Raw genomic sequence first — 12,716 nt, forward strand, 5'->3', positions numbered from 1 at the left:
ATAAAGTCAGAAAATTGCCTCATAATGATCTCCCAGTCCTTAACTGCAATTTTTCCTGGTATGTAAAAATCCACTATAAAACACACAACTGTCTGGAAAAGTCCGTAAACTTGAGACACTGTTGTGCACCTAATGTGTATGTTAAAAAAAAAAAAAAAAAAAAAAAAAAAAAAAGTCGGATATACAAATAATGTTTTATGCCACTGCAGAGATTTTGGTCCAAGTCTCCTAATAAATGTTGGTGTGCTTGAATTTGCTGCTGTTACGATTTTTCACTCTTTATCAAACAGAATATTTAATGTGCCCACAGGCCATCGCATAGATCTGCCAGAGAACCAAAGACAGTGCTGCTACAGAATCTCAGCATGAAAATCATAAATAATGGATGCGGTTCTCCAACCCTTCATTGTCACAGACAGAACTCAGTCTAAAGTGTGAACACTGACACAGAAGAGACCTTGAAAGAGGGAAAGTTTTGAACACAAACAGACGTTCGGGCAACAATCTTACCAGGAGAGAAGGGAGCAGTGGTGGTGACTCTGGGAACTGTGAACAAGTAGAACAACACTTAGAGTGGGCAACTGTCCTCCAACATTACCCCAACACACACACACACACACGTCTCATATTTCATTTGATCCCAGTTCCTTCGGTAAATACACACAATCCCACATATCTCTGGAGGTGAGAGGGAAAAGGTGAGTTAATGCTGAAGACTCCACAGATATGTGATGTCTAGTTGCTGTTGCTGATTTTTGGATTTTTCTTCATTTTGAATTCATTTCTCATCTATTTTTTGTGAGAAGACACCTCAGTCTGTAAAATGTCTCCATGTGCCAAAATGCAAAAAAAAAAAAAAAAAAATTAACGTTTTTAATGCCTGTGACCTGAAAATTCAGTCAAACTTTGGATAAATATTGCAGGAGTATTGTTGTTCTTTTCATCCTGCTATCTCTGAAGAAATGGGCTAAAAGGTGAAAAATCCTGGTACTGATTCTGAGATTGATTAGATTGGTGATGGTTTCTTCTCTAAAGGCAATTTAAAAAAATCTCAGAATAACTCTAATGGTAATAAGTCTAATGGTTCTCTTTCCCATGAATGAGAGAGAAGCTCTTACTGGCTTTGATGCTGAACGCCTTCACCTCCGTGCCCATGTCATTGGAGGCGTTGCACTGAGCGCTGATGTCCGAGGTGACCTTGACTGATATCACACTGTGGGTCATGTGCTCGTTTGCCTTGCTCACCACCTCATACCAGTTCTGCGAAGACACAAACACACACACATTGTGTTGAATGGAGACTGCACTCACTGCTCTCTCTCTCATGCATGGCTGAGGAGACGTTTCACGTATCAAGCTGCAAAACAACACATATTAAATGTTGAGAATTTTAAACTTTAAATAAAGTGATGACTTCAAAAAACAGAATTAAGTCCAATTTTTTCATTAAAATAATTAAAACGAAGAAAATATTCTCATATAACAGTTCAATCTGTCAACTATAATACATTTAGCTACAAAATTGAATAAACTTAAGTTTAATTCTACAATCTCAGCTGCAGGGCTTTAACTCAAACTGCTTGTCAACTATCAATGTGTTTTCCCTTTGCCTCCTGGTGTGCATGTGTTTTGGAGTGCAGGCACCAGGTGCTGGTTCCATCAGCTGCCACTCATCTTACTTATGCCTGATTTGACTCCACTTCCTTTCCAGATTGTAGATTTTTTGACGTTTTCCTTGGACCTCAGATCACTGACCTGACTCCTGTGACCTCAGCTTGGACCCTGCTCTCCTCCAGCAGCTGCTTGTTCCCACTTTCCTTTCTCCCTAAAATGCCCGTTTGTTTGGGAGTCCTCTAACCCCAGATGTTTTTCCGGGGTCTACGGCACGCATGGCAGTCTGTTGAACTGCATCTCCTGCTCTGTGAAGTGTGTCGGTGCGGTGAATCAGGTCGGATACCTGGCTGCCGATGATGTTCCAGGAGATGCTGGGCAGGGGATAGCCCCGAGCCTCACAGCTCAGGTTCACCATCCTGCCTGTCGCCTCCTCCATGCGAACTTCCTGATCCACTCCAGTCAGCTGGGGACCACCTTCCTCCCCCCACACACACAGACAGACAGACAGACAGACAGACAGACATTACTCACTCTGTGTTATGAGCTTTAAGTGATCACATTTTCCTGACAAGCTGGTTATCTTATCTGCTCCTGCTTTCATTTACTATTACGCATGGCCTCCATGTTTTATCAGTTAACCTGAGAGGCTCCGGGTTATGTACATTTTCACAGCACTAGCTCCATCAGGACCACAGTCATACCATGCTCACCCCTCTGCAGTTCTGAGTTTAAAGAGAAATACTGAGTTATTGTCAATGCAACTCAACACTTCCTGCACAGATGTTCCACATTAAAAGTCCTGCGCCGGCTTGAAATGGCACGGTGCACCTCATTCCTGATGGGTTTATAATGTGAGAAAAAGGAGGGGAAGGCCACGCTCTCATTACTCAAATGCTTTTCTTACTTCAACTTCTAAGATTGATGTTTTAGCACACTGCCGCCTTCAAATTTAAGTCCTACTTAACCTGGCTGACATTTATAGTAAGCTAGCACAGATGTTTTAAATCGAAGACCTGAGGGTTGTTAGTCTTGAGGAAACAGAAATAAAGCCACTAAAGAGGTTATTCATGACCAAAAGAGTCGTACAATAAAAAAAATTGCAAATATGTACAAAAAAAAAAAAAAAAAAAAGAGTTCTTGCATTTGAAGTTGGCTTGTTAAACATGGTTCCAAACAGAAAGTGTGTTATGATTGGAAGCCCCACTTGGCATCGCATGTAAAGAGAAGTTGGTGTTGAAGAGGACTGACCTTGGACGATGATGTGCACAGAGCCGCTTGTGTGCAGGGCCGGCAGGGAGGGAACGATCACCTCACATATGTACTCCCCTGAGGTTTCATAGGTGGCATCCCGCAGATGCAGTGTGTTCCCTTTACCCACCTCCTTCCCATCCTGCACACACACACACATGGATAATTGATGACAATTTACGGGAGAAGAATATGAGTGATACAACTTTTAGGACATTTCTAACCTTTTGCTTGTTTGAAAGGTTTTAAAGTTGATTTGATCTTATCTGTGTTTACGTGGTTTGTGTATCTACCTTGTACCAGACAGTGGATGTTTTCAGGGAGGACAGAGCGTTGCAGGTTGCAGTCAGGTCCTCTCCTTTGAGCATGACCTCTGAGTCTTTAGGTATCACCACAGCTGGGTCCAAGTCTGAAGACAACAAACAGAAGACGAGACACGGAAGACACAGTCACAGATCTAGTTAGAGGGAATTCAAAAGTTGAAGGAATAGTTTGTATTTGCTTTCTTTCTAAGATGGTGCTCAACATGCTAGTCACGTCAGCTGAAGCTGATTTTCTTTTGCATTGCTTTGCATAAAGACGACAAGCTGGGGGAATCAGCTCCCCTGCTTCAACTTACTTACTAAATCCCTTTTATAAATGCATATTTCATGCATTTGTTAAAGTTTTAAAGTATGCGATGAAATGATGCTGGTATTCATGTTGGCCTTTGTGTACGTCCTCACAGTGCACAGAGAACTGCATTTCTCCTTTGATGTCAGTGTATCTGTCAACGTCCAGAGGACGGCACTGGTAGATGCCGCTGTCTTTCCGTGACACTGGTGACAGGATCAATACATCCCCACTGCTCTCCAGTTCAACATCCTCCTCCTGCAACAAATAATGTGGTCATGTTAACATGTTAACAAGTATCTCAGAAAGTGGGGGATCTTAGTTTAAGCTCAACATTACATCCAAAGGGTGACCAAGGCCCCCAGTTGTGAGCAGAGAAGTGCTTGTGGGTGGAAAATAGCTGATGAATCAGACCCTGCTTTTCATGCATCATGCAGTGTTTGCAGTCCTCGTAGGGGGCGATCCAACATAGGATGAAAATTGTGCTTTGGTTGCCGACTTGAAATCCTAGTTTTCCAAATGACACATGGTTTCATCACTTTCTGCTTCAAGAATAAAGAGCTGATGTTGTTTTTTTTTTTTTTTTCCTCCTTTCAATCTTCTTTTTTCTAAGTTCAGCTGTCACTCCAGCACAGCTGAGATCTGGGCTACAAAGGCAGCCACAATTTACATCAGAATCACTAAAGCAAGAACCACAAGTGCTCAGACTCTCGGACAGTGTTTAAACAAATCCTAAATATTTAACCCTAATATCTACATGAAGTGAAAATAAAGGAGACAACGTTACATTGTACAAACTGAGATTATACAACTTTGGCTGCAAAGTATATTTCAGGTATCTTAAGAGTCATGCTGAACTGACAGTGTGAGTCATGATGTTTGACTGGTCTATCTGCTTCACGGTCCTTTTGATCCAGAGTGAAATATCTTGACTGTTGTCACAAAAGATAACCTCCTGAGGCCAGATAATGTACATGAAACGTCTTAAAAGTAATTGGTGGATTAGCATGACAGTGGAGGATGCGCCTGTCAAGGATTTTTTTGTTACACTGAACACAGTGGAATAGAAATAAAAGCGCAAACACTGACTGACCCAAAGATGAATAATAAGTTAAATATGAATCAATAAAAGGATGTGATGAACAGCGTCATTCCTTATTCCAAGTCAAACTAAACTTCTTATAGGACAAAGAAAAACAAATCATGGAAAACTACAAGATTCACACGAGAAGCCTTGACCCAAACCACATATATCATTGACTCCTTTAAGAATAAAAGAGGAGGAGGAGAACAGTGAGGGACTTTCTAAAACCAAATATCACAAGATGTTTTGGTATTAAAAATGATGAACCGTTGTATCATCTGTTACTTTCACACACCCTTTAGGTCAAATAAAAACATAAATCTCTGAACATTTTCACATCCATAAGAATCCAATGCAATAACTCCAAACTTCACAGACTTGTTGATTGATATAAGAACTTGATCCCTTGTCGAAATTAGGATGCCTGCTCCCGCCAAAGCACTGGAAAGTAGCAGCACATCTGACAGTTTGCAAAGAAATGTTCAGCTGCTAAACCAATAACAAATGTAAAGTTTAATCTGAACAAGTATTTATCGTTTGCATTGTAACTGGAAATCGATCTCTTTTGAGTCGCAGACATGCTTAAATGTGGATGATGCAACACGTCAGTGCTGCACAAGCAGGCACAAGCACAAGTACAACAAAGTTTAATTTATTGCAAAAAAAAAAAAAGAGCAATAATGATTTTATAGTGTTTTTCTACTGTGTAAAAAGCCCTGCAGACTTAACCATCTTGACAGATGTGTTGTCTGAATAAAGCCCTGTCTGGTGCCGAGCAGAAAAAATGGTGGCTCCAGATCGCAACAATTAATTTTCTGACTGAGCAAAATATTGTATTCTAACACAAAAAAGAGTAAACCCTTTTTTTCCTTCTGTCAGAGCAAAAATTACACTTTTAACTCTTATGTTGCGGTTAAACAACCACAAACCAAATACCGCTGTCTGCCCAGTTATGAAAAGTTGAATCGGCAGTCAGCTGAATTTTTGTATTGTCCACACGTACAATGGATGTTTGTCTGACATGGGAACGGGTCCTACACATGAGCCCTGTCAGTGTGGCCTCCGGTCTCAGACCCCAGCCTGGATCTGCAGGGTCAGAGCTGACAGAGCCTTCCCAGACCTTGCACACTCATGTCTACATGGGGCCCTGTGAGCTCTGCATATCAAAAACATTCCCTACATGTCTCCTGTGTGTCACCCATTCTGTCTTGGGGAGTTTCGGGGTGAGAAAAGGCCGTTCATTCTTACTTGTTCTCTGCTGAAAATGAAGGGTGGTGGGGGGTTGCCATCACCCTGGCAACGCAGCTCCACGGTATCCCCCTCTTTGACCAAGCCCTGGGGCGACTCCTTCCACAGCTCCACCATGGTGGTGGGGTCTGAGCACACACACACACACAAAATGAAATTAAACAGGCTTATTCAGCGAGCTCCTAAAGTCACTTTAACAAGGCCATTTTCACAGCACTGACAGCACAGACTGTGTTTGGCGCTGCCTGCCACAGTGTCCCCACCAAACTGATTCAAACCATAGTGAGCCAACAGAGGAAATAAGAAGAAAACGTGGCTGTTAAAATGTTTTTGGATTGGAATTTGAATTAATGTGTCATTACTGACTATTAAAAGGCCTAAAAAAAAACTGTATTGCTTCAATAGCTTGTGCCCCCTTAAAGTCGGAGAGGCCAGAAGAGAAAGATTTAAAGAAGAAATAAAAGACGCTGATGTAGGCCATATTGTAGGTTAAAGCTGCAAAGATTCTTTTGTCTCACTTGCTCAAGAGGGTTAAAAGATGCCTTAAATACTGAATTGGTGGGCGTCCCAATTATACTGCAGATGGAGAGGAATCATTGGGAACCAGGAAGTGGCAAGTTTCCTCCGTCACAAAAGCACACTGGTGCTGAATAAATAAGAATAATAACTAACTTCACTGTCTTTTCTTAAGTTTTAGACATTAAAAAGTCCTTTCCAGCACTTCCAGGGATGTGTGGGCTGTAGTGTTTCTAATGTGGCTTATGAATATTCCCATAACAGCTTGCAGGTTTGACTGACACATTAGCATGCACTGCAGCTCACTGAAACACAACTATCTTCCAGCTGCAGTCAGAGTGAGCCAACCAAATGACTCACAACAAAAGACAGAGTGGATTTCATACAAATAAATACCACACAACTTAAAATGATGGAGAAAATCACGATAATAGCAAAAAGAGAACACTAAATGCCATCAAAGAGAGGAATAAATAGTCACTTCAGATGATCTGCTACAGTATTTTTAAATACATATATAATACTGTTAGAAATTTGATGAGCTCAGTAATGTCGTCACATGCACTTTTATTTATTTTGGGTTATTGCTCTAATGTTATGTCTTATGTCTTCTTATGTCTTCTGCAAGATGATATTAAAGGAGGTAAGAAATTAGCTAAAGCGACTATTTTAGAAACAAAACTCAAGGAGATGGAGATGTTTCTTTATTTTTTAGACAATGTCCTCCGTGGTTCTCTTTAAAGCCTCACTCTCAATAAGCAGGTTACTTGACCAAGTATCAATTCATCAGCTTTTTTAAAGACATCTTTTGTAAAAAATTTGAAATGAAAGTCAGTGAAAAGAACTGTTGTGCTTCTTTGTCTCTTTAGCTACAATCTGGGACTATTATTGTAAACATCAGTGATTTAAATTGTGCATTTAATCAGGTCACATTCGAGCAGTACAAAAAGGCTCAGTGTGAACTCACAGTGAACGGTGATGTTGACGCTGTTGGACTCGACCGTCCTGATGGCTCCGGGGACAAAGAAGCTGACCTCACAGGAAAAATGGGCGTCCTTGTCCTCCTTGACCACCTTGTACTCCAGTGTGCTCTGGACGGTGAAGAAGCCCCTGGACTCCCGGGTCAACAGGATCAACACGTTTACATCTGGAGTTGGAACGAGACTTAATGTGTAGCAACAGACCACAGCCAGTACTTTGACATGAGAGGTGACAGAAGAAAAGCCGAGCAGGAGTTTGGCTTTCACAGGATTGTGACTATCCTTGGCTGTGAGATGAGCACAGTGGCCCATCTACAGTTCAGACTTACACCCTGGTGAAGGCATCAGTGGCATGCCGTTTCTGTACCAGGTGATGTTGGGTTTGGGGAAGCCATTCTGAGCCTCACATGATGCAACCTGGGTGGATATGAAACAGCAATCACAAATATTGACAGACAGAGATCTAACCAACTACCTGCGGTGTGCACAACATTTTAAGACTAGTTAGACTCACCTTGGAGGGCGACTCGTTGGCAACAGATACTCCAGTGGGGACAGCCTCAATCACCGGAGCCTCTGGAGGAGCTGAATCAGGAAAACCACATCACATGTTAAAATAAACTCATTTAAATGGTACAATTAAGACTATACAGATGTTTCTGTGGGCTTCCCTTACCAAACACTCGGAGGTGAGTCTTGCCTTCAGCACTCCCAGCGGCCAGTCCGTTAACCTGGCAGAAGAATTCCCTCTCGTCAGAGAGTTGGACGTCCTGGATGGTGAGTTGAATTCCCTGCTGATCTGAGGTCACCTGGATGCGACCGCTGTAGTCTGTGTTGCTGTCAACCATCTGCTGATGGCCATCACTGTAGAAGATCCGCATCCGGGAAGTGTTACCACCAGCTCTCTGCGGGAGGACGCACAAGGCCCATTTTTTTTTTATTCCTTTTTTTTTTTTTCATAGTCATGGCAAAGAAAAGCAGGAAATGTGGAGAAAGTGAGTAGAGAAATGACCGGCCAGGAATTATACTGTGCACTTGGCTGTGGGCATTAGTCACAAACTACAACTGGACCTAAATAGTTGGAGTTGATTCCTATTTTTTTCCAACTGCTGCTAAAAGCTTTTTTGCGTTTCTCCCTGTAAACGTCTAAGTAGACAACTGTGAAATTTTACAACAATGACTTAATGCTTCACAAGCAGCGGACTCAAGAAAACAAAGTCTGAGTTTTAGCATTTGCCCTTTTGTCTAATTGGTTTTGACAATTTGCATATCTGTGTAGTCATGTTGTCTGTGGGTAGTGATACAGAAAATAAAGAACGTCTGGTGCTTCAAGTAGAAAATGAGCTGGGGTGGATGATTCAAATTATTGACTGTGGGAGGGGGGGGAGGTTCCTGCCCAGTACATGAGCAGCTGACAGCTCCAAACAGGCCGTGTCAGTTTTCGCAGTGGGTCCAGCAGTACTCACCACAAACCACTGGATCATGACAAAGCTGGGCTCGTTGTTGTCGTCAGTGAAGCTGTACTGGCAGGGGATCTGTGCCGAGTCACCCAGGTACACCTCAACAGTCTCATGCATCGTCAGCTCCACCTTGGCCCAAGCTGAAAAACACACATGCACATAAATCAACTCCATCTGTGGGTGCTGCACCGTGGTACCCTTTTTATTCATTTACCATTCAAAGCCATAAAACAGCATCAACCGTTTTGATGGTGTGTGTTTTTTTTTTTTTTCCTCCACAGTGACTCGAACCCAACATGGTTTCTTTCTTAGGTTTATGTCTAACCTCGACCCCCAACCCTAATCGAACTCTAACTTGCATTACATTTGGCAGATGACAGACAGTCTTCCCAGACTGACCTGGAGCCAGCCGGCCATGTTAGCAGAACGTAGAAGAAAAGGCTTCTTGTCTACATGGCATAGTGTTCATCCCCTTCTGCCTGGCTGACTGTAACCACAAAACCACATCTTGGCCAGAAAACCAGTTCCCTAGGCATCATTGAGGGAATGCAGGCATGGGAGGGCTAGTCGGTTTGACACTGGGCTGTTGATTCAGAGTGCCAAACGCTTTCTTCGCCATGTTGGACTTGGCTGCTGTTATAAAGGGGCCAGCTCACACAGTGACAAAAGAATACTAGATGGCACAAAAAAAGTCGTTTTTATCTGTTTTCTCAGTTTAAATCGGGTTTGGAGTTATGCACGAGGACAAAAGATACCCCGCAATCTGTTGTCTTTGTATGTTGTACTGTTATATCTGTTTTTTGTGCAGCTTCTTTATGTTTCTACTTTTGCCATTTTATTTTTCCACTAAGATTTATATGAGCACACGAGAGTAAAAGCATCTCTGCAGACTGGTGTAAAATCACTGAAGGAAAATTCAGTGATTTTTTTGGGGCTGAAATGAACAAAGTGGGAATTAGCCTGCTCCTCATCTCTGCTTGAGGTGAGCAACTCTAGGTGCTTGAGCTGCACTGTGGGAACTTACACAGCCACATTTGGCAAAGAAGAATAATGCATTGAATTTAACTCCCCTCTGAACTGAACATGATAAAGTGAGAGGCAAATTTAATGGTTGTTCAGTTATATTGTGTTTATTGTTGTTGCTGTAAGCCAAACTGTTGGGGCAATGTGTAGCTGTATTATGTGGGAAAATGTACAGTTAGTATTGTCAAATACCCTGCGGCACGACAAAAACAAAACAAACACAAAAACACCACAGGGACGTTCCAGTTTTGTTTTTGATGATTTAATGGTTTTCAAAAAGTAAAGAAAAACAATTAGCAGGAGCCAGACCTCTGTGTCCTCTTATCTGTTTTCAGCGTTGGTTGAAACAGACCAAGCATGAAAAAAGCTTTAAGAGTCCAGTTGCCACCCTGCTGCCCCCATTCAACCAGCGTCACACCCCGCCCACAAAGCGCCACCAATCATTTTCACAAGTCATTTTTCTTCTGCCTGTCCCCCCTCCTTTGCTCTGCCTGGGCCTGTGCTCAGCCAACCGGCGGGCCATTGTTCCCCCACCTGGGTAGACCAGACACCACCCCCATCCCTCTCACACGTATACACCCCACCCACTAGTCAGCCAAAAGATGCTATTTCTCCCCCAGATCTTACAAACTGTTACTTCCAGGAATATTTGAGACCAAAGGTGAGAAACAGTTCACCACGTACTGAGGTTGCTGTCGACTGTGACAAAGATAATGCGAGTTGCCTTCGAGGCGTGCAACAGATTACGGAGACTGGCGGACAAAATATGTCACACAAGTCAGCGCAAAAACAGTTTTGTCTCTTTGGGGCCGTGCTGCTAACTTTTCAGCTAATCCGATTAGCACCGGGGGGCTTCTGGGGATTTGGCCTCCAAAGCCAACCTGGGACCGGTCTTATCTGTTCCTGTTGTGACTTTATGCTGCATGGACTAAAGCACAAACACACACGACCCATGATCTATGGAGCCTGACAAGCAAAACTGCTGCCTGTGGGAGTGCGTGTGTGTGTGTCTGCATATATTTGTGGCTGTCTACCGTCTGTGTCTGGATGATACAGAGCTAATTCATTCAGAAAGCACACGAGCACACACACACACACACACACACACACACACACACACACACACACACAACACTCCAGAATATTTGAATGTGTTGACAGGAGCAGGCTTTTGACTGGACAGCACCCCAGATGACCTGTCAGACAGATGAACAACAGAAGGGGCCAGAAAGACTTTCCCAGGTCAACAACAAACACAATTACATTTCAAATGGCAGATTAACTTCTGCACTTTTCATTTGTTGACAAAACACTGCTGTGACATTGTTTACTATTCAGTCATTATTATGTCATTGTTTATGTAACAGGATAACTGCAGTGTCAAAAAAAACTGCCTGACAATCGCTGCCTTTAATCTTAGCTTGTACGCCATTCTTCTTTTATCAGTGACAGTAGAATATGTTTATAAAGATGCATTTATTCATTTATTTATTTTTACAAAATCCCTTTCCTAAATGTAGTAAGTTTCTTTTTTTGTTTTCTGCTGCTGTGCAGTTTGGCTTCAAGTGAGCAAAGGAACTGGCCAGCTCAAACATCTTCTGAGAAAAAGCCAAGGAGTCACCAACACTTGTGATTCAGTACTTAGCATTCAGTCAAAGGCTAATGCAGAGTAGCAGGAAAGCTCTGGCTGCTCTTCGATAAGACTCACACCCACATTGTCTCAGAAACACTGAAACATCCGTTCTTCCTGCTATCAGGCCAACAAATGTCCTACATATTTAGTAGTGGGGTTGTTTTGTGTGTGTGTGTATTAATCAAATCACTTAACTAAGTAACAAGTTCCACATCTGTATCAGCAGTTTTTGAGACTGCAAATTCACAATTTTTATGCTCAGCTGTTGGATTTCAGTTATGATCGGACGGCTCCTTGTATGTTGGATGCTGTCTTCTTTGTCGCAAATTAAAAATCCAATCTCCTTCCCTCATTCACTTCTCCCCTTTGGTTCATTGAAGAGGACAAGTGGTACAGATGGAGAGGAAATGAGCACATACGAAGCCAAAGGCAGCACAACCTGCTTCCTAATTAAGACCAAATTTCCCATAAATACCTGAGGACGGAGACCATAGACCACAGGGAAGTACAGACATCTCCCAACAATTCTGCTGCATGAAAGATCTCACCTGGTGCTACAATTACAATATTAGAAACGGTCACCTTAAAGTTAAGTAGCCCTTTTAGCTGAGTTAAAATATTTATAGAGCATAAAGAGCTCAAAGAGTGGACAAATGCGTTTTCGTTTTCTCCCCTTTCAATGAAAGGCAAACACAGAAAATCTCACACAATATGTTCACAATGTGAATCAAACAAACAAACGTAACGAGGGGGACACTTCCAGGACAGCTTCTGCAAACAGTAGCTCATTATGACCCTCGCTCACAGACAATACCCCCAGACGCTAACTAAAGTGGTCTCCATTATTGGCTCCCCCATTCGATTAAGGCTGCCAGCTTAGGCCTCCATTAGATCTACAGCTCTGCCACTGATAAGAGTCCAAATCACCTCTGACACAATGACCCAGACTCATTTACTTACCTTAATCCTTTGCATGCCTGCTGAACCATGTAATGAGACTGAACACGTCTAAGAACATAAAATTACCTGATATAAAGTCTGGGCATATTGGGCTGGTTTTTCAGGAGATGTGTACAAAACAATAAAAACTATTGAATTATTTCCATTTGATGTAAAACTGCAGCCTTAGAAAACATGTAGCTGGTGGTTTAAATGTCACAATGTGAGGATAGAAAAGTTTTGCTTCTTAACTCGAAAACATCTGTCCGATCCGACTGAACAGACATCAAGTGGTATGAATATACAATGTCACCCATTTAATTCCACAGGTACTTTCTGGGCAAGAAAATCTGCTTCTT

General features: G+C 42.3%; 1 protein-coding gene across 1 annotated transcript in view; it reads right to left on the reverse strand.

The window, feature by feature from the left end:
- mcama (melanoma cell adhesion molecule a) overlaps nt 1-12,716 on the reverse strand; it is a 42,449-nt gene that overhangs the window by 8,099 nt on the left and 21,634 nt on the right. Inside the window, exons 2-13 of the mRNA XM_029518653.1 lie at nt 8,769-8,902; nt 7,979-8,207; nt 7,817-7,887; nt 7,632-7,719; nt 7,290-7,469; nt 5,807-5,934; nt 3,588-3,732; nt 3,156-3,271; nt 2,863-3,004; nt 1,958-2,088; nt 1,119-1,260; nt 511-546 (exon numbers count right to left, since the gene is read on the reverse strand). Coding sequence (XP_029374513.1) covers nt 511-546; nt 1,119-1,260; nt 1,958-2,088; nt 2,863-3,004; nt 3,156-3,271; nt 3,588-3,732; nt 5,807-5,934; nt 7,290-7,469; nt 7,632-7,719; nt 7,817-7,887; nt 7,979-8,207; nt 8,769-8,902 — 1,542 coding nt within the window. The remainder of the gene's footprint in view (nt 1-510; nt 547-1,118; nt 1,261-1,957; nt 2,089-2,862; nt 3,005-3,155; nt 3,272-3,587; nt 3,733-5,806; nt 5,935-7,289; nt 7,470-7,631; nt 7,720-7,816; nt 7,888-7,978; nt 8,208-8,768; nt 8,903-12,716) is intronic.

This window comes from Echeneis naucrates, chromosome 14 (genome assembly GCF_900963305.1).
Source record: "Echeneis naucrates chromosome 14, fEcheNa1.1, whole genome shotgun sequence".
Lineage (NCBI taxonomy): Eukaryota > Metazoa > Chordata > Actinopteri > Carangiformes > Echeneidae > Echeneis > Echeneis naucrates.